General features: G+C 38.0%; 1 protein-coding gene across 2 annotated transcripts in view; it reads left to right on the top strand.

Annotated features, from left to right (window-relative positions):
- The window catches only part of IGBP1 (immunoglobulin binding protein 1), a 65392-nt gene that overhangs the window by 31854 nt on the left and 10680 nt on the right, over window positions 1-22858 (top strand). Inside the window, exons 6-8 of one of the 2 annotated variants that reach the window (XM_070365697.1) lie at window positions 263-342; window positions 1068-1180; window positions 20830-20864. In XM_070365697.1, coding sequence (XP_070221798.1) covers window positions 263-342; window positions 1068-1180; window positions 20830-20849 — 213 coding nt within the window. In that variant the 3' untranslated portion in view covers window positions 20850-20864. Of the gene's footprint in view, window positions 1-262; window positions 343-1067; window positions 1181-20829; window positions 20865-22858 lie in introns of those variants that run through there. The other variant, XM_005896193.3, reaches the window with a different exon arrangement.

Raw genomic sequence — 22858 nt, 5'->3', positions numbered from 1 at the left:
CTGCCTCTTTGGAGGGGAGTGTTTTAAAGTCAAGTAATTTTTCACTTGTGAAATGATTCCTGGAAGAGCTTTCTCTTCCTCCCTTCCCAGCATGATACTTGGGCCATCTCAGGAGAGCTAACCAACCTCCACCATTGGTATTTTGCTAATATATCTTAGAGTCTGATAAATAGGGTTTTTCAAGCACCTAAAGACTTAAGAACCTGCATAGTGGGGTGGGCACAATGACAAATACACTTCTGATAATTAATTTCCTTTTTAGGCATCAACTTCTCAGTCATCTCGTCAGGACAGGCCTCCAATGAAACCGTTTGTTCTCACTCGGGACATGGCCCAAGCCAAGTAGGTGGTATTAAAAAGTGGATTGCCTTTGCAAGCCCCTATTTTTATGGTTCATTTACAGTGCATGAGTAACAGAATGGGCATTGTTAATAAAGGTCATGGCTTCACCTGGGAAGACTGTTCTTCCATCCAAGGAATATTATCTCTTCCAATACTTTCTCTGTATCTCTCATCATCAGACACTTCCCTTACAAACTTGAGCTTAAAAATAGGCTCAAAAGGAAACCAACAAAAATAAATAAATAATGAATTAAATACAGAAAGAAGGAAAAAAGAATCTAAAGAAGAATTGTAGCCCTTAAAATTGTTTCCTTCAGCTGCAATTCTCAAATGGTCATGTTTGCCTATCTAAGTTTTAATTCTGAGATTAAAGATTAACCTTTTCCATAAGGTTGCAGAAGAATCTCCTTCCTCTGTGTATCTTTTAGACCCACCAAGAATAAATACTCCTTCCATTATATCATCATTCTGTGGGGCATTAGCCTCTAAGATTGCTTATTGGGAGATAACTCTGGGCCTTTATCTTCTTGTGAAAGCTCTTGCCTTTAATTCTCCTCCCTGGATGTCTCTTTTCACTGTCCTCACAGAAATTTACACAACTCCTCAGAGGATAGCTGGATAAGAGAGCAAGGAGGAAATAGACACAAGCTTTGCCACTAAAGAGAAGAAACTTTTTAATAGTGCTATTTATGTTTACTTTTCTAAACGCAGTGTGATTCTTACAGAGTATTTGGAGCTGGTTATCCAAGTCTGGCATCTATGACAGTGAATGACTGGTATGAACAGCATCGGAAATTTGGAGCATTACCAGATCAGGGAATAGCCAAGACAACGTCAGGTATGAAGGGGTGGGAGGCGAGTAGTAATACTACTACACTACTGGTCCCTAACTCTCTAGCAGTTAAATTCAGACCAAGTATCTTTGCCCTTTAGAGCAAAAGAAATCTGGACAAAGATTCTGAGTAACAAATTCTAGTCAGTATTTTATTTCATTTATTATTAAAGTAAATAGCATGTGATTCTGGGAGTATGGAGGCAATGAAGCAGCATAGTTTTTTAATTTTTCCATATATCGTGGCATAAAAACAGACTGAACAGATAGATAGCAAAGCCAAAAATCCATAGTTAGCAGTTCCGCTTCTGGTAACAGCAGAGTAGGTTGTTATCAGGCCAACCCCTCCTATAGATAACAGTTACAGACTGAGCAGAATATAACAAAACAGCTGTCTGGAGGCCCTGAGAGTGACCAAAAGGAGACACAGACTGTAGGGCAGTCACCAATTAGAAGGCAGTGGTACTTGGACCTTCTTGTGGGTAAGAACTTTAGCTTACTGTGTTCTTTGAGCTCACCTTGGTAATTAGATCATAGTAGGTACTTCCAGGTGTCTTTGGGAGGGAAAGGTTGAGTTGGTAGTCATTAGATGGAAGCAGTATGATATAGCAGAAAAAGCATGGTCAGATCTGGAGTAACCAATGACTCCTACCACTTAATAGGACAATCATAGCCCCTCTGAGCCTATTTTCAATATCTCGTATATTATCTCACTTTATATTCTTAACAACCCCATGAAGCAAACATTCTTATTCCCATTTTAGAATGAGGAAATGGTATCTGAGAACTGACCCAAAGTAAACATAGCTAGAAAGTGGCCAAGCTAGAACTTTAATACAGGCCCTAAAATTCCCAGTTCTAATGCCGTTTCCACTATAGCACAGAGAAAAGTGGTCATTTGAAAGGGTTTTCTGTGTTTTTATAGCGTTTTATCCATGGGCAGGCTGCAGTTGCTGTAATATGGAGATAAATAAAACTTGGATAGAAACTTGCAGTCTTATAGTTTGAGGAATGAGAGAACAGATTCAGGATGATTATAGCCACTGAAAACTAAGGAGATATCCCAGGAGAGAAACCACTGAGGAGGAGCCCTAATTCTCTATATAAACCCTTCCCAAATCTCTGGCAGACTGATAAACTATGCATGCACAGGATTGATTCCAAGCACCCTCAGTAAGTCTAAAATAACTGAATGGATAATCCAGCTTCACCCAATGCAGAGAAACAGAACTTGGAATTTTCATTCTAGAGAAATTAAATGAAAAATAGCTAAAACAAAAAAATCAGTACTTTTTACAGAATTCGGAATCTCTACAACATATCATTCAGAATGTTTGGGATTCAATTCTAAACTACTATACAGGGAAAAAAAGAAAATGTGACTTATGCTCAAGAAGAAAAGCAGTCAGTGGAGACCAATCCCAAGATGATTCTCATGTCAAAATCAGCAGACAAGGACTTTAAAGCAGCTTATTTCTATGCTCAAGGGTATAGGGGAAAATATGCTTATAATGAATGAAAAGGTAATAAATCTCAAAGAAGTAGAAACTATACACAAAAGATTCCAGAACTGAAAAATATAATATCTGAAATTTAAAAATTAAAACAGACTCATAGATTCAGAGGGGAAAGTGGGTGGTTGCCATGGGAGAGGGAGGTTGCAGAGGTGAAATAGGTGAAGGGGATTAAGAGCTACAAACCTCACACGTGCACACACATAGAGAAGAGATTGCAGAGACTGCCCCTTGCATGATCTTGGGCCATTTTTGCTTATGCCAATCTGTCCAAGCAACTTCTACACAACACCAGTCTGAGCATGACTCTCACTTGGCAGCAAATTTCTATGGTATTCATTACCTACTGGAGGGAAACAAAGATAATATAGGTTTTATCCTACATTATCTTCAATAGTTTTATATTTTACATTTATGTCTATGATCCATTTTAAGTTAATTCTTGTGATAGGTGTAAGGTCTATGTCTTAGCTAAGACTCTGTAAATAATTTTGTCATACAGATGGACTTACCAACTCCATAATCTTATAGTCTAAAGGTCAAACTTACCCTACGGGATAAGAGAGGTGTTTAATTAATATTGATTCTTTTTTTCTCATTGCAGAAAAGGGCATTCTTCCTTGTATAAAATTTGGAAACTAGAGATAGTAAAAAAAAAATTCACAAATCTACAATCAGATAATTAATCTTAAACAAAGAAGAGCTACAAACCTCTAGTTATAAAATAAATAAGCCACAGGGATGTAATATACAGAATAAGGAATGTGGTCAATAATATCATAACTTTGTGGAGACAGATGGTTACCAGACTTAAACGGTGATCATTTTATAATATATGCAAATGTCAAACCACTGTAATGCACCTGAAACTAACATATTGTATGTCAACTATATTTCAGTTTTTTTTAATTTGAATAAGCTTAATAGCAAATTCTGGATAGGGAAATGGCAACCCACTCCAGTATTCTTGCCTGGGAAATCCCATGGACAGTAGAGCCTGATGGGCTACTGTCCATTGGGTCGAAAAAGATTCAGATAGGACTAAGCGACTAAACAACAATAGCATATTGGCAATGACAGAAGAAAGGGTTAAATTGAAGATAGATCAATAAAAATTAGCCATTCTGAAAATCAAAAGATTAGAAAAAAATGAAGAGTCTCAATGACCTGTGGAAAAATATAAAAAGGTTTATCATGTGTACATTTGGAATACCAATAAGAGGAGAAAGAGAGAGAAGGGGCCATAAAAAAATTTGTGAAGAAATAATGGCTGAAATTTTCCCCGAATCTGTGAAAAACAAATTTAGAGATTCAGAAATTTCAGTAAGCCCCAAGCAAGTATGTTGAATACAGTGCAAACCACACATAGGCATGTTGTAGTCAGACTGCTGAAACAAAAGTAAAAGAGAAAATTTTGAAGGCGGTCAGAGTACATATTACACATAGTAAAAGAGAAAATTTTGAAAGTGGTCAGAGTACATATTACACATAGAAGAGCAATGATATGGATTGTTGTCACCTTCCCATTTGGAACAGTGGGTCCCAGAGATAGTGAACTACTGCCTCAATTAAACACCTCAATTTAAAAATGAGCAAAAGACCTTAACAGGCACCTCACCAAAGAAGATTATACAGATGGCAAATAAGCATATGAAAAAATGCTCAACATTGTATGTCATTTGTTGTTCAGTTGCTAAGTCATGTCTGACTGTGACCCCATGAACTGCAGCACACCAGGCTTCCCTGTCCTTCACTATCTCCCAGAGTTTGTTCAAACTCACGTCCATTGAGTCGGTGATGCCATCCAACCATCTCATCCTCTTTCACCCACTTCTTCTGCCCTCAATCTTTCCCAGCATCAGAGTCTTTTCCAATGAGTCAGCTCTTCACATCAGATGGCAAGAGTTTTGGAGCTTCAGCTTCAGCATAGTCCTTCCAGTGAATATTCAGGGTTGATTTCTTTTAAGATTGACTGGTATGATCTTGCTGTCCAAAGGACTCTCAAGAGCCTTCTCCAGTACCACAATTCAAAATCATCACTTGGCACTCAGCCTTTTTTTATAGTCCAACTCTCACATCCCTACAAGACTACTGGAAAAACCATAGCTTTGACTATATGGACCTTTGTCAGCTAAGTGATGTCTCTGCTTTTTAATATGCTGTCTAGGTTTGACATAGCTTTTCTTCCAGAAGCAAGCATCTTTTAATTTCATGGCTGCAGTCATCATCCACAGTGATTTTGGAGCCCCCAAAAATAAAGTCTGCCACTGTTCCCATTTTTTTCCCATCTATTTGCCATGAAGTAATGGGACCAGATGCCATGATCTTAGTTTTTTGAATGTTGAGTTTTAAGCCAGCTTTTTCACTCTCCTCTTTCACCCTCATCAACAATTCCTCTTTGCTTTCTGCCATTCGAGTGGTATCATCTGCATATCTGAGGTTGTTGATATTTCTCCTGGCAATCTTGATTCCAGCTTGTGATTCATCCAGCTCTGCATTTTGCATGATGTACTCTGCATATAAGTTAAATAAGGAGGGTGTCAGTATAAAGCCTTGACATACTCCTTTCCCAGTTTGAACCAGTCCATTGTTCCATATCTAGTTCTAACTGTTGCTTCTTGACTTGCATACAGGTTTCTCAGAAGGCAGGTAAAGTGGTCTGATATTCCCATCTCTAGAATTTTCCACAGTTTGTTGTGATCCACACAATCAAAGGCTTTTGCATAGTCAATGAAGCAGAAGTAAGTGGAATTCTCTTCCACCTACTTCTGGAATTCTCTTCCTTTTTCTGTGATCTAACAGATGTTGGCAATTTGACCTCTGGTTCCTCTGCCTTTTCTAAATCCAGCTTGTACATCTAGAAGCTCTTGGTTCACATACTGTTGAAGCCAAGCTTGAAGAATTTTGAGTATTACCTTACAAGCATGTGAAATGAGTGCAATTGTGTGGTAGTTTGAACATTCTTTGGCATTGCCCTTCTTTGGGATTGAAATGAAAACTGACCTTTTCCAGTCCTGTGGCCATTGTTGAGTTTTCCAAATTTACTGACATATTGAGTACAGCACTTTAACAGTATAATCTTTTAGGATTTGAAATAACTCAGCTGGAATTCCATCACCTCCACTAACTTTGTAGTAATGCTTTCAAAGGCTCACTTGACTTCACACTCCAGAGTGTCTGGCTCTAGGTGAGTGACCACACCATTGTGGTGTCTGGATCATTAAGACCTTTTTTGTATAGTTCTTTGTATTCTTGCCACCTCTTCTGAATCTCTTCTGTTTCTGTTAAGTACTTGCCATTTCTGTCCTTTATCATGCTCATCTTTGCATGAAATTCCCCTGGTATCTCTGATTTTCTTTTTTTTTTTTTTATCGTCGACTTTTTTGGTTTCATTTCACGTTTGTTTTTTTTTTTAAACTTTACATAATTGTATTAGTTTTGCTAAACATCAAAATGAGTCCGCCACAGGTATACATGTGTTCCCCATCCTGAACCCTCCTCCCTCCTCCCTCCCCATACCATCCCTCTGGGTCATCCCAGTGCACTAGCCCCAAGCATCCAGTATCGTGCATCGAACCTGGACTGGCAACTCGTTTCTTACATGATATTTTACATGTTTCAATGTCATTCTCCCAAATCTTCCCACTCTCTCCCTCTCCCACAGAGTCCATGAGACTGTTCTATACATCAGTGTCTCTTTTGCTGTCTCATACACCGGGTTATTGTTACCATCTTTCTAAATTCCATATATATGCGTTAGTATACTGTATTGGTGTTTTTCCTTCTGGCTTACTTCACTCTGTATAATAGGCTCCAGTTTCATCCACCTCATTAGAACTGATTCAAATGTATTCTTTTTAATGGCTGAGTAATACTCCATTGTGTATATGTACCACAGTTTTCTTAGCCATTCATCTGCTGATGGACATCTAGGTTGCTTCCATGTCCTGGCTATTATAAACAGTGTTGCGATGAACATTGGGGTACACGTGTCTCTTTCCCTTCTGGTTTCCTCAGTGTGTATGCCCAGCAGTGGGATTGCTGGATCATAAGGCAGTTCTATTTCCAGTTTTTTAAGGAATCTCCACACTGTTCTCCATAGTGGCTGTACTAGTTTGCATTCCCACCAACAGTGTAAGAGAGTTCCCTTTTCTCCACACCCTCTCCAGCATTTATTATTTGTAGTCTTTTGGATCGCAGCCATTCTGACTGGTGTGAAATGGTACCTCATAGTGGTTTTGATTTGCATTTCTCTGATAATGAGTGATGTTGAGCATCTTTTCATGTGTTTGTTAGCCATCTGTATGTCTTCTTTGGAGAAATGTCTATTTAGTTCTTTGGCCCATTTTTTTGATTGGGTCGTTTATTTTTCTGGAGTTGAGCTGTAGGAGTTGCTTGTATATTTTTGAGATTAGTTGTTTGTCAGTTGCTTCATTTGCTATTATTTTCTCCCATTCTGAAGGCTGTCTTTTCACCTTGCTAATAGTTTCCTTTGATGTGCAGAAGCTTTTAAGGTTAATTAGGTCCCATTTGTTTATTTTTGCTTTTATTTCCAATATTCTGGGAGGTGGGTCATAGAGGATCCTGCTGTGATGTATGTCAGAGAGTGTTTTGCCTATGTTCTCCTCTAGGAGTTGATTTTCTTGAAGAGATCTCTAGTCTTTCCCATTCTAGTATTTTCTTCTATTTCTTTGCACTGTTCACTTAAGAAGGCTTTCCTCTGTCTCCTTGCTATTCTTTGGAACTCTGCATTCAGTTGGGTCTGTCTTTCCCTTTCTCCTTTGCCTTTTGCTTCTTTCCTCAGCTATTTGTAAGACCTTCTCAGGCAACCAGTTTGCCTTCTTGCATTTCTTTTTCTTTGGGATGATTTTGGTCACCACCTCCTGTGCAATGTTACAAACCTCCGTCCATAGTTCTTCAGACACTCTTGTCTATCAGTTCTAATCCCTTGAATCTATTTGTCACTTCCACTGTATAATCATAAGGAATTTGATTTAGGTCATACCTGAATGGCCTAGTGGTTTTCCCTACTTTCTTCAATTTAAGTCTGAATTTTGGAATAAGGAGCTCATGATCTGAGCCACAGTCGGTTCCAGGTCTTGTTTTTGCTCACTGTGTTAGAGCATCTCCCCATATCCAAGGACAAAGAAGTCACAAGGAGATAGTAGGAGGGGCACAATCATGTTAAAATCATATGTCATTAGGGTATTGCACATTAAAGCAACAATAATCCCACTGCAGCACTAAAAGAATGGCCAAAATCCAGAACACTGACAACACCAAATGCTAGCATGGATAATGGAGCAACAGGAACTGTCCTTCATTGCTGGTGAGAATGTAAAGTGGTATAGACACTTTGGAAGACAGTTTGTCAAAAACATTCTCCTATCCTGCAATCCAGCAATCATGCTCCTTTTTACCCAGATGGGTTGAAAAGTTATTAATAGGTCCACACAAAAGTTTCACACAAGTGTTTATAGCAGCTTTATTTATAAGTGCCAAAAATTGGAAGTAGCCAAGATGCCTTCAGTAGGCAAATGGATAGGCTGTGGTATATACAGACAATGGAATAATACTCATTGTTAAAAAGAAATAAACTTTCAAATATATTTTATTGAACTTTAGCTGACTTACAACGTTTCAGGTACACAGCAAGGTGATTCAGTTATACATATACACATATATTATTTTTCAGATTATTTTCTATTATAGGTTATTACAAGTTATTGATTATAGTTCCCTGTGAATGTGTTAGTCGCTAAGTCCTGTCTGACTCTTTGCGACCCCGTAGACTGTAGCCTGCCAGGCTCCTCTGTCCATTGGATTCTCCAGGCAAGAATACTGGAATGGGTTGCCATTCCCTTCTCCAGGGAATCTTTCCAACCCAGGGATCGAACCTGGGTCTCCTACATTGCAGGCAGATTCTTTACCATCTGAGCCACCTAAACCTTTGTTGCTTGTTGCATATCTTTTTTTAAAACTAGAAATGTAGCATTCTATTCATTCTAAGTCAAACAAGTGGAATCAAAATGTCAAAATTTTTTTTTTTTTTTTAGTTTTAGGTAAAAAAAATTCTTAAGTTTTCTAAAAAAAATATATATATATATATATAATACATACTATTTACATATATGCATGCAAAAGCTTTTCTACTACACTTGAAAAAGGCTTGAGAAAGACCATCAAACAAAAGAAGAAAGGGAGAAATTGGAAAGCATAAACTAACTGAAATGGGAGCACTGAATATGAAATAGAAAAAGTACATGCACATATTTTCGTCCACCCACCCAGTCTATGTCTTTTGGTTGGTGCATTTAATCCCTTTTCATTTAAAGGTAATTATTGATATGTATGATCCTATTACCACTTTCTTAATTGTTTTGGGTTTATTTTCTGTAGGTCTTTTCCTTCTCTTGTGTTTCCTGTCTAGAGAAGTTCCTTTAGCGTTTGTTGTCAAGCTGGTTTGGTGGTGCTGAATTATCTTTAACTTTCGCTTATCTGGAAATCTTTTGATTTCTCCATCAAATCTGAAGGAGAGTCTTGCTGGGTAGAGTATTCTTGGTTGTAGGTTCTTCCCTTTCATCACTTTAAATATATTGTGCCATTCCCTTATGACTTGTAGAATTTCTATTGAGAAATCAGCTGATAGCCTGATGGGAGTTCCCTTCTATGTTATTTGTCATTTTTCCCTTATTGCTTTTAATATTTTATCTTTGTCTTTAATTTTTGTCAGTTTTATTACTATGTGTCTTGGTGTGTTCCTCCCTGTGTTTATCCTGCCTGGGACACACTGCTTCCTGGACTTGGTTGACTATTCCCTTTCTCATGTTATGGAAGTTTTCAGCCATTATTTCTTCTCAGGTCCTTTCTCTCTCTCTTCTCTTTCTGGGACCCCTATAACGTGAATGTTGATATGTTTAATGTCCCAGAGATCTGTTAGGCTGTCTTCATTTTTTTTTTCATTCTTTTTTCTATATTCTGTTCTACGGCAGTGATTTCCACCATTCTGTCCTCCAGGCCATTTATCCATTCTTCTGCCTTAGTTATTCTGCTATTGATTCCTTCTAGTGTATTGTTCATCTCCATTTGTTTGTTCTTTAGTTCTTGTAGGTCTTTGGTAAACATTTCTTGCATCTTCATTGTTTTCCTGAGATCCTGGATCATCTTCACTATCGTTTTGATTTCTTTTTCTGCAAGATTGCCTATCTTCACTTCATTTAGTTTTTTTTTCTGGGGTTTTATCTTGTCCCTTCATCTGGACCATAATTTTCTGCTCTTTCATCATGATTAACCTTCTGTAATGTGGTTTTTGTTTTAGCTGCTGTGAGACTGCTTCTTCTGTCAGCTCTCTGGTGGATGAGGCTAAGAGGCTTATGTAAGCTTCCTGATGGGAAGGACTGGCAATGGGAAAAACTGGGTTTTGCTCTGGTGGGCAGGGCCTTGCTTAGTAAAGCTTTAATCCAATTATCTGCTGATGGGTGAGGTTGCACTCTCTCCCTGGTAGTTGTTTGGCCTGAGGTGACCCAGCCCTGGGGTCTGTGGGCTCTATAGTAGGATTAATGGTGACCTCCTCTAAGAGGGTGTACACCAAGCAGGACTTTCCCAGCCTGCTGCTGCCATTGCCCTGTCCCTGTGGTGATCCCCTGCCGAACCATGCCTCCACAGGAGGCCCTTCAACACTAGCAGGTAGTTTTGGTTCAGTCTCTTATGGGGTCTGAAGGAGAAGGCAATGGCACCCCACTCCAGTACTCTTGCCTGGAGAATCCCATGGATGGAGGAGCCTGGTGTTGCTGCAGTCCATGGGGTCGCTAAGAGTTGGACACGACTGAGCGACTTCACTTTCACTTTTCACTTTCATGCATTGGAGAAGGAAATGGCAACCCACTCCAGTGTTCTTGCCTGGAGAATCCCAGGGACGGGGGAGCCTGGTGGGCTGCCGTCTATGGGGTCGCGCAGAGTCGGACACGACTGAAGCGACTTAGCAGCAGTAGCAGCTTATGGGGTCACTGCTCCTTTCCCTTAGATCTTGGAGCACACAAGATTTCGTTTGTACCCTCAAAGACTGGAGTCTCTGTTTCCCCAGTCCTGTGGAAGTCCTGTAATCAAATCCCACTGGTCTTCAAGGCCAGATTCCCTGGAGATTCCCAGTGCCTTTGTTGGATCCCCAGGCTGGGAAGCCTGACGTGGGGTTTAGAACCATCACAACAGTGGGAGAACTTTGGTATTATTCTTCTGCAGTTTGTGGGTCACCTACTCAGCAGGTATGGGATTTGCTTTTATCATGATTGCGCCCTCCTACTGTCTCACTGTGGCTTCTCCTTCGTCTTTGGATGTGGGGTATCTTGTTTTGCTGGATTCCAGTGTCTGCCTGTCAGTGGTTGTTTAGCAGGTAGTTGCGATTTCGGTGCTCTCATAGGAGATGAATGCATGTCCTTCTACTTGCTATCTTGAAACAGAAGCCCCTTAAACTGCTTTAAATTCCCAGGCAGTCCAGTGGTTAGGGCTCTGTGCTTCCACTGCAGGGGGCACAGTTTTGCTCCCTGGTTGGGAAACTAAGATCCCACTAGCTGCACAGCATGACCAAGAAAAAAAATAAAATTGCTCTAAAAATAAGGTCTATTTAAAAGAAAATTAATGCAAAGAGACAGAGATATAAAGTCAATGGAGAAATTCAAAGGGAAGAAGGCAAGAAAGAATGAACAAAACAACAAAAAATATAGGAAATGAACAGAAAACCAATAGAATGGTAGATTCTAATTCAGCTGATCAGTAATTATATTAAATATCAATGGAATAAACCTTCAAATTAGAAATCAGATTATCAGACTCACCTGTATACTGTCTACAAGAGGTACATTTTCTTTTTTTAATTGAAGTATAGGTGATATTATATTATTTTCAGGTGTACAGTATTCATTATTTTTGTAAATTATGCTCCATTACAAGTTTTTACAAGATAATGAATTTTGTTCCCTATGCTATATAGTGTATCCTTATTGGTTATTTATATTATACATAGTAGTTGGTATCTGTTAATCCCATAACCCTAATTTGTCCCTCCCCACTCCCTCTGCCCCCGTCCCTCTGTTTTATATATCCATGAGTCTGTTTCTGTTTTACGTATCCATTCATTTGTATTACTGTTTAGAGTCCACATATGAGCGATGCACATTGTTTGTCATTCTCTGTCTTATTTTACTAAGCATAATACCCCCAGGTCCATCCATGTTGCTGCGAATTGCAGAATTTCATTCTTTTTTATGGCTGGGTCCATTGTGTATGTGTATATGTATATACCACATCTTTATCCATTCGTCTGTTGATGGGTACTTGAGTTGCTTCTATATAATTGGCTATTGAAAATTGTGCTGCTATGAACATTGGGTTGCATGTATCTTTTTGAATTAATGTTTTCATTTTTTCTAGATATATACCTAGGAGTGGTATTGCTAGATCATATGGTAGTTCTATTTTTAGTTTTTTAGGAACCTCCATGCTGTTTTACACAATGGCTGTATCATTTACATGCCTATCAGCAGTATATGAGGGTTCCCTTTTCTCAACATTGTCTCCAACATTTGTTATTTGTAGACTTTTTTATGATAGCCATTCTCACTGGTGGGAGATGATATCTCATTGTGGTTTTTATTTGCATTTTTCTAATAATTAGTGATGTTGAGCATCTTCTTATGTGCCTGTTAGCTGTCTGTATGTCTTCTTTGGAAAACTCAGGTCTCTGCCCATTTTTCCATTGGGTTGTTTATTTTTGATGAAGAATTATATGAGCTTTTTATATATTTTGGATAATAACGCCTTATAGGTCACCTCATTTATAAATATTTTCTCCCATTCTGTAGGTTGTTTTGTCAATATTTCCCTTTGCCTTGCAAAAGCTTTTAAGTTTATAATTACATTCCATTTGTTTAGTTTTGCTTTTATTTCTTTTTACTTAGGACACAGATCAAAAAAAATATTGCCATGATTTTTATGCGAGAGTGTTCTGCCTATATTCTCTTCTAGGAGGTTTATGGTTTCAGGTCTTAAATTTACATCTCTAATCTATTTTGAGTTCATTTTTGTATATGGTGTGAGGGAATGTTCTAATCTCGTTGTTTTACATGTAGCTGTCCAATTTTCCAAGCACCACTTATTGAAGAGACTGTCTTTTCTTCATTGTGCATTCTTGCCTTTTTTGTCATAGATTATTTGAACATAGGTGAATGGGTCTATTTCTCTGCTCTCTATTCTGTTTCATCAGTCTATTTGCCAGTTTTTGTGTCAGTACCATCCTGTTTTGATTACTGTAGCTTTGTAGTGTAGACCGAAGTCTGGGAGGGTTATACTTCTGGCTTTGTTCTTCATTCTCAAGATTTCTTTGGCAATTCAGGGTCTTTTGTGGTTCCATATGAATTTAAAGGTTGTTTATTCTAATCCTGTGAAAAATATCATGGGTATTTTGATGTGTGTGCTCACTCAGGCAGTTGTGTCGGACACTTTATGACCCTCTGGACTTTAGCCTGCCAGGCTCCTCTGTTCATGGGATTTTCCTGGCAAGAATACTGGTGTGGGTTGCCATTTCCTCCTCCAGAGGATCTTCCTGGAGCAGGGGTCGAAGCCACATCTCCTGCATTGCAGACAGATTCTTTACCACTGAGCCATTCTGGGGAAGCCCTGGGTACTTAGATAGGGATTTCATTAAACCTGTAGATTGTTTTAAATAGTATGGCCATTTTGACAATATTAATTCATCCAATCCACAAGCATAGGATATCTTTCCATTTCTTTGTATCATCTTTAGTTTCCCTCATAAATGTTTTGTAGTTTCCAGAGTATAGTATGTTTCCCTCTTCTTGGTTAAGTTTGTGTGCTGTGCTTAGTCACTCAGTCATATCTGACTCTTTGCAACCCATGGACTATAGCCCGCCAGGCTTCTGTACCCATGGGATTCTCCAGGCAAGAATACTGGAGTGGGTTGCATGCCCTCCTCCAGGGGACCTTCCCAACCCAGGGATCAAACCCAGGTCTCCTGCTTTGCAGGCAAACTCTTTATCATCTGAGCCACCAGGGAAGCCCAAGAATACTGGAGTGGGTAGCTTATCCCTTTTAAGTTAAGTTTACTCCTTGGTATTTTATTCATCTTGATGCAATTTTAAACAGGATATTTTTTTTGCTTTTGCTTTATGATATTTTATTATTAGTGTATAGAAACAAAAGATTTCTGTGTATTGACCTTGTATCTGACAACCTTGCTGAATTCCTTTATTAGTTCTGATAGTTGTATTAGTTCTAATGGGTGAAGACTTTAGGGTTTTCTAGGTATGACATGTCATCTGCAAATAGTGACAATTTTACCTCTTCCCTTCCAACTTGGATACTTTTTTAAAAATTTTTCTTGTCTGATTGCTGTGACTAGGACTTCCAATACTGTGTTGAACAGAAGTGGCAAGAATGGGCATACTTGTCCTGATCCAGAATTTAGTGGGAAGGCTTCCACCTTTTCACCACTGAGTATGACATTGGTTGTGAGTTTGTCTTAAATGGACTTTATTATGTTGAGATATGTTTCCTTGATACCCACTTTCAGAGTTTTTATTATTATTGTTGAATTTTGTCAAATGGCTTTTCTGCATCTATTGAGATGATCATGTGATTTTTAGCCTTTTGTTAATGTGGTATATCATATTAATTTGCATATACTGAAGTATCCTTGTGACCGTGGAATAAATTCAACTTGACCATGGTGTATGATCCTTTTTATATATATTTTAGATTTGATTTGGTAATATTTTGTTGAGGATTTTTACATCTATATTCATCAAAGATACTGGCCTGTGGCCTTTTTCTGTAGTGTCTTTGGTTTTGGTATCAGGGTATTGGTAGAATGAATATTGGTAGAATAGAATCGTAGAATGATTTGAGAGTGTTCCTTCCTCTTCAATTTTTTGAAAAGTTTGAGGACAGGTATTAGTTCTACCTTATGTTCAGTAGAATTCCCCTATGAAGTCATCTGGTCCTGAACTTTTGCTTGCTGGGAGTTTTTAAATTACAGATTCAACTTCACGTCTCATGATTGGTCTGTTCAGATTGCCTGTTTCTTCTTGTTTCAGTTTTGGCAGGTGTAGAGTTTCTAGAAATTTGTTCATTTCTTGTCAGTTGTCCAGTTTGTTGGCATTTAACTGTTCACAGTATCCTCTTAAGACTTTTGGTATATATGTGGTTTTGGTTTTCATTTCTCCTCTTTTCTTATTTTGTTTATTTGGGTCCTTTCTCTTTTCTTCTTAATGAGCCTGGCTAAAGTTTTATCAATTTTGTCTTTTTAGAAAACTAGCTCTTGGTTTCTTTGATCTTTTCTGCTCTTTTGGTCTCTGTTTTATATATTTTCTTTCTGATCTTTATCATTTCCTTTCTTCTGCTGACTTTGGGCTTTGTTATTCTTTTTCTAATTCTTTCAGGTCATAGGTTAGGTTGTTTGAGATTTTTCTTGTTCTTGAGGAAGACCTGTATAGCTTTAAACACCCCTCTTGGAACTGCTTTTGCTATATCCCATAGATTTTGAAAAGTTGTGTTTCCATTTTCATTTGCCTCAAGGTATTTTATGATTTCCACTTTGATTTCATCATTGACCCATTTATTTTTTTAGTAGTATATTGTTTAGTCTCCACGTATTTGTTCTCTTCCCATTTTTCTTTCTGTGATTGATTCTAGTTTCATACTGTAGTGGTGAAAGAAATGGTTGATTTAATTTCTGTCGTCTTAAATTTAAAAAAATATTTATTTGGCTGCATCGGATCTTAGTTGCAACATGTGGGATCTTTCATTGCAGCACACAGGATCTTTCATTGCGGCACGAAGTCTCTTCTTTGTGGCTCATGGACCCTTTGCTGTGGTGCATGGACTTCTCTCTAGTTGTGGCACACAGGCCCCGCAGTGTGTGGGCTCAGTAGTTGTGGCATGCAGCAGGCTCAGGAATTGCAGCATGTAGGCTTAGTTGCCCTGTAGCATGTGGGACCTTAGTTCCCTGACCAGGAGTCAAACCTGCACCCCCTGCATTGGAAGGTGGATTCTTAACTGCTGGACCACCAGGGAAGTCCCCTGTCCTCTTAAATTTGTTGAAGCTTGTTTTGTGACCTCTCCTTGTATGTGATTTCTCCTGGAGGACATTCCATGTGTACTTGAATGTGTATTCTACTGATTTTGGATATAATGTCCTATAGATATCTATTAGGTTTAACTGGTATATTGTGTCATTTAAAACTACCGTTTCCCTATTGATTTTGTCTGGATGCTCTGTCCATTTGATGTGAGTGGGTTGTGAAAGTCTCTTACTATTACTGTATTATTGTTATTTTCTTCCTTTATGTCTGTTAGTATTTGCTTCATTTATATAGGTGCTCCTGTATTGGGTGTATATATGTTAATGAGTGTAATAGCCTCGTTTATTAATCCCTTTAGCATTTTATAATGCTGCTCTTTCTCTTTTGGTATAGCTTTATTTTAAAGTCTATTTTGTCTGAAATGAGTCTTACTTCCCTCTCTTATCATTTCCATTCACGTGAAGTATCTATTTCCATCCCCTCACTTTCTGTCTGTGTACTCACTAGCCCTGAAGTGAGTCTCTCACATGGAGCATATTGAAATGTCTTGTTTTTTTATCCAGTCAGCCTATGTCTTTTGGTAGGAGCATTTAGTCCTATGATTATGGTATGTACCTCATTGCCATTTTATTACTTATTTTCCAGGTTTTTTTTTTTTTTTTTTGGTAGTTCTTCTCTACTCATTTCTTCTCTTTGTTTCTACTGTTGTGGTTTGACTTTCTTTTGTACTATGCTTGGGTTCCTTCTTTTTGTTTTTTGTGTTATCTGTTTTAGATTTTTTATTTGTGATTACCATATATGTTAGTTAACATGTAATTATATCTACATGTTTTAAACTGGTAGTCATTTAGATCTACATTTCTACTCTCCTCCCTCACCTTTTGTGTTTTTGATGTCATGTTTTTCATCTTCATACGTATCTGTTTATTGTAGTTGTAGTTGCTTTTACAATTTTTTTGTTTTTTAATCTACACACTGGCTCATTTAACTAATCTTTGATTGTTACTATATATTGTCTTTCCTAGTGGGGTTTTCTCTTTCCTATAGATTCTTCTTTTCCATTTAGAGAGATCTTTCACTGTTTCTTTTAGGGTAGGTTTAATATTGATGAATTCTTTAAGTTTTTACTTGTCTAAGAAGTTCTTTCTCCTTCTAAATGGAATAATTATAAGTGGAATAATCTTGCTGGGTAGGGTGTCCTAGGTTGCAGGTTTTTCCCTTTCAAGGCTTTGAATATATAATGTCATTCCCTTCTGGTTTGCAAAGTTTCTGTGGAGAAATCGGTTGATAGCCTTTTGGGGATTCCCTTGTATGTGACTCTATTATTCTCTTGCTGCTGCCTTTAAAATTCTTGCTTTATCTTTAACTTTTGCTATTTTAATTGTGATATGTCTTGGTGTGGGTCTGTATGGTTTCATTTGCGGGGGGACCTTCTGTGCTTCCTGTACCTGAATATGTTTCCTTTTTCAGGTTGGGGACATTTTCAGCCATACTTTTCTTCAAGTACATTTTTGATCCCCTTCTGTCTCCTTTCTTGAATTCCTATAACGTGAATATTGGTGAGCTTGGTGTTATCCCAAAGATCTTGTAGATTCCTTACATTTCTTTTTTTTTGTTTGTGTTTCTGCTCTTCTAATTGGGCGATTTCCATTATTCTATCTTCCAGATCATTTGTGTTTTCTTGTGTTATCACTTAGTCTGATATTCATTCCTTGTAGTGTTTTTATTTCAGATATGAAATTATCTGTTTTTGATTGAATCTTTTAAATATAATCTGTGATCATTAATATAGGATCATTCCTTGTTAAAATGATCAGTGTTTAGATCAGTTATTTTCCCTATTTCAGTTAATATTTTTTATTGCCAATGTTTCAAATTCTTTTTCTAGTAAATTGTTTCTGTTTCATTATTTATTTGGGGATTTACTCTTCCTCTTTCAATTGAGAGCAATTACTCTGCCTTTTCATTTTACCTAACTTTCTATGCCTCTGAATTTAGGTGAAACAGGTACTTCTTGAAGGGGTGTTCCTATGTGGGAGCATCCCTTTTCAGACTGTGTATGCCCATTGCATTTCATGGGAGAGATGGATTTGATGTGGACACCAGTCATGTCTTTCCTCAGGGTGTGCTCATAGCTATCACCTTGATAGAGGGTATGGCTGGAGATGGAGGTGCTAGCACAGGGTGGGAAGTGGAACTTCCTCTCTGCTCAGTGTCTGTCACCACCCTGTCAGTACTGAGTCTGATCCCAAGTTGCGGGAGCGGAAGTCCTGAGGGATGAGCTTGAGCTGGCTCCATTCCCATTAAGTATGTGTTTTCCCTGCTCCCCATACTTGGGACCGTTGCCATAAAGGATGAGAATGCCAAGCCAAGTAGGGCTTGTGTGCCTACAGAGATCCAATGCTCTGCCTTTGTAGAGGTCTGCAGCTTTCCTAAGATGCAGTCAATGGTTGTGTCTTTTCCCCAATTGTGGCTACCCTAGGGCTAGTGCCACACTGTGACATGGAGTGGGCATGGCCAGAGCATTCTCTCAGCTTGGAGTGGGGCACCCATGCGGCAAAGTGGTTGTGGGCAACCCAGCAGCTGTGTTGCCATCATAAGCCTAGGCTGCTTCTGAGATGCCTCTTGAGTAAATTCTGCCACTGCTGCCCAGCCTGGGGCTCTGCCCCAGGACCAGATAACCTCTCCATCTCAAAGTCAAGTCTTTTCCCAGATCCTGGCCACCCTAGTTCCAGTACCACACTTGTGGCATGAAGTGAACAGGGCTGGAGCATTCTTTCAGCTCTGGCTGGAGAGCATAGCATGGCTGTGCATAGCATGTTGCAGGGAAGCAGTAGCCTAAGCCACACTTTTCTCTGTCCTGCCTGGGGGAAGTCCACCTGTGCTCTACTCATGAGTGGAGTCCAGGCTTCCTTATGGACTTCCGTGTACCTTTACTTACAACCTTGATTGTACAGGAGTCTTTCTGCCAATTTCCAGTTTTTAGTGAGAATTGTTCCACGTGTAGATTTATTTTTGATGTGTTCATGGGGAAAGGTGAGCTCCACATCTTTCTCCACCCTCTTGATCTCCTATCAAGAGATACATTTTAAATATAAAGGTACAGTTTGGTCAAACATAAAACGATTAAAAAAATAATACCACACTAACAACAGACATAAGAAAGTTGCAATAGCTATAGTAATGTCAGATAAAGTAGACTTCAAGACAAAAGGTGTTATTGGACTCTCAAAAGCACGTTTAGTGCTAATAAAAGGGTCAATTTATCTGGAAGACATAGGAATCCTAAATGTGTTTGTGTCTAATAACAACCTTCAAATTACACGAAGGAAAAATTGACAGAATTAAATGGAGAAATAGACAAATCTACAACCATAGTTGGAGATTTTCATACTTTTCTTTCAGTAACTGAAAAAGTTTCTGGACAGAAAATCAGTAAGGACATAGAAGATCTGGACAGCACTGGCAGCCACCTTAGCCTCTTTGACATTTACAGAAAAATATATCCAATAACTGCAAGATAACACTTTTTTTCAAGTGCACATGGTATGTTCACCAACTTACATCATGTTCTAGGCCACCGAATAAGTGTCCATAAATTTCAAAGATAGAAATCACACTGTGTTCTCTGACTACAATCTAATTTAATTAGCAGTCAATAACAGCATACCTGGGGCTTCCCTGGAGTGGTAAAGAATCTACCTGCCAATGCAGGAGATGCAGGTTCAATCCCTGAGTCGGGAAGATTCCCTGGAGAAAAAAATGGCAACCCACTCCAGTATTCTTGCCTGGAAAATCCCATGGACAGAGGAGCCTGGCAGGCTATGGTCTGTGGTGTTGTGGGAGAGTCAGACACAACTTAGCGACTAAACCAGGCTTCCCAGGTAGCTAGCTCAGTGATAAAGAATTTACCTGCCAAGCAGGAGGCATGGGTTCAATCCAAGGGTCAGAAAGATCCCCTGGAAAAAGAAATGGCAACCCACCCCAGTATTCTTGCCTGGGAAATCCCATGGGCAGAGGAGCCTGGTGGGCTACAGTCCATGGGATCACAAGAGTCAGACACAACTTAGTGACTAAATAACAACAACATACCTAGGAAGTCCCTAAATTTTTTAAAGTTAAACAACTACTTCTAAATAACCCACATCAAAGAAGAAATCACAAAGAAAATTAGGAAGTATTTTTAACTGAATAATAGTGAAATACATCAAAACTTGTGAGATACAACTGAAGCAGTGCTGAGAGGGAAGTGTATAGCTTTCAGTAGTTATGTTAGAAAAAAGAAAGGTAAAATCAGTCTCTAAGATACTACCTTAAGAAGTTGGAGAAAACAAGAACAAAATAAGCCTAAAGTATATAAAAGAAAGGAAACAATAAAGACAGCCTGGGAGGCAGGGTTGGTGGTAGTAGTGTTGCACAAAAGTTGAACATATATATACTCCCATGACAGTTTCACTCCCAAGTATATACCTAAGAGGGATGAGAGCCTTCTGTCTTCAAAAGGTTTGTACAAGAATGCTCATACCAGAATTATTTGCAATACCCCAGAGTGAACACTACTCTAAATGCCCATACATAATAGAATGGATAAATAAATTTTGGCGTATCTGCACAGTGAAATACTGTTAGCAATAAGGTTAAACAGACTATAGTTCTTCAGTTATAAGTAATAACAAATAGTAATTTGTTAAATTTTACAAATACAATTTGAGGGGGAAAAAACACAGAAGAGCATAGAGTTCAGACACAGGTGAAACTTGTGTATGCTGGTTAAAAGCCAGTATGATGTTCACCCTTAGTCAGAGATTATGAGTGAAATTGGACCTGAGGGTGATTTCTGAGGAGTTAGTAATGTTTTGTATCTTAATTTGGGCACTGATGATATGGATATATGTTCAGATGTGAAAACTGATTTAGCTATCCTGTGTTTGTGTATTTTTCTGCATGTATGTTGTTATACTTCAATAAAAACACAAAAGAAAAAATTCATAGACAATATTTATAACAAAACTAAGTGACAGTGTATCCCCATGAAATTCAAAAACAGGTAAGGGAAGATCATCATAACCACAAGATCAACTAGTAATGGGCATCTGTGTAAGCAGAAAGAGTTTGACCATCTGAAAGAGCTGAAAATGGGAGAATTCCAAAACAGCAAACAGTATTCACTAAAAAAGTGTGGCATTCTGACAGGTGCTGTTTCATTGCATTTGAGGTGGTTTTGATTCGCATTTCCCTCATGATTAGTGATGTTGAGCATCTTTTCATGTGCCTGTTGGTCATCTGTATGTCTTCTTTGGAAAATGTCTGTCTCAAATTGTATTGAGTTGTCTGAGTTCTTAATATATTTTGGATATTAACCCCTTATCAGACATATCATTTGCCAATATCTTCTCCCATTCAGTAGTTTTTTGTTTTGCTGATGGTTCCCTTTGCTGTGCAAAAGCTTTTTAGTTTCATATGGTCCCATTTGTTTACTTTTGCTTTTGTTGTCCTTGCCTGAGGAGACTGATCAAAAAAGAAAATATTGCTAAGACTGACTTCAAAGAACATACCGCCTATGTTTTCTTCTAGATGTTTTATGGTTTCAGGTCTTATATTTAAGTCTTTAATTCATTTTGACTTTATTTTTGTAAATGATGTGAAAAAATGGTCTAGTTTTATTTTACATATAGCTACCTTGTTTTCCCAACACCACTTAGCCATAAAAAAGAATGAAATCTTGGAATCTGTGACAGTATGGATGGATCTGGAGGGTATTATGCTAAGTGAAATAAGTCAGAGAAAGATGAATACTGTATGTTTTCACTTATATGTGGAATCTAAAATATTAAAAAAAATGAGCCCCCCAAAACCCAGAAACAGACTCATAGATACAGAGAACAAACTAGTGGTTGCCAGAAGGGAGAAGAATGGGAGGAAGGGTGCAATAGGTGAAGGGGATTAAAAGATACAATTTACCAGTTATAAAAGAAATAAGTCACAAGGATGTAACTTATGGTACAAAGACTACAGTCAATAATATTATAATACCTTTGTATGATGCATAACCTGTACAAATATAGAATCACTGTGTTGTACATCTGAAACAAGTATTGTAAGTCACCTATACTTGAATTAAAAAATTTTAATGAAAAAAAAAAATAAGTGTGGCAGTTCATTTTAAGAACAGTAATTGAAATGGGAGGGGTTTTACCTTCCAATAAAAACTGAATGAATACAAGGAATCTCTTGTCAGAAGGTCTGAAAGGGATGGAGCTGTCTAACCCTTAATGAACTCTTGAAAATGAGGCACCAGATCTCCCTACTCACACAGTCCCACACTGAGGAGAAATTGTTGAGAATAGAATTCAAATGAGCAGAACAGGGACAGTAAAGGAGGAGGAAAGAGAAGGTCCGAGAATGGGAGAGAGGACCACAACCAAGACTGTAATCAAGTAAGTCATTATATTCCTTTAACATACATTAAAAACAGAAAGGGTGCCTCTGTGAAGTTAGAAAAGCCACCCTGAACCATACTTCTTTCTGAAAGTTCAGGAAAGCTTAGTACACCTAAGAATGAGCAACAAATTGTGATGATGGTTGCACAACTCTGAATATACTAAAAACCACTGAATTGTATACTTTAAATGGGTGAATTTTATGGTATGTGAATAATATCTCAATAAAGCTGTAAGAAAAATGAATGGAAAATTACCAAGATCAAATGCCACACAAAATTATTATAAGGAGAAAAAAGAATCAAAAGCATTCCATGTTGCTTATCTGTTTTATGTAAGTAGTATGTATGTTAATCCCATACTCTTAATTTGTCCCTCCCTCTCCCCTTTGGTAACCATAAGTTTGTTTTCTATGTCTGTAAGTCAGTTTCTGTTCTGTATATAGATTCATTTGTATTATTTTTTAGATTCTACATGTAAGTTAGATAAAAGAATATAATCTGAAAAATATATAGATATATGTAAGTGAATCACTTTGCTGTACACCTGAAACTAACAATTTTGTAGATCAACTATATTTCAATTTTTTAAAAAGGGAAAAAAAGCATTCCAGAAAGACACACTCAAAGAACAGTA

Source organism: Bos mutus, chromosome X (genome assembly GCF_027580195.1).
Source record: "Bos mutus isolate GX-2022 chromosome X, NWIPB_WYAK_1.1, whole genome shotgun sequence".
NCBI lineage: Eukaryota > Metazoa > Chordata > Mammalia > Artiodactyla > Bovidae > Bos > Bos mutus.
The sequence above is the reverse complement of the archived record's forward strand: the minus strand, read 5'-3'. Positions and strand labels throughout refer to the sequence as shown.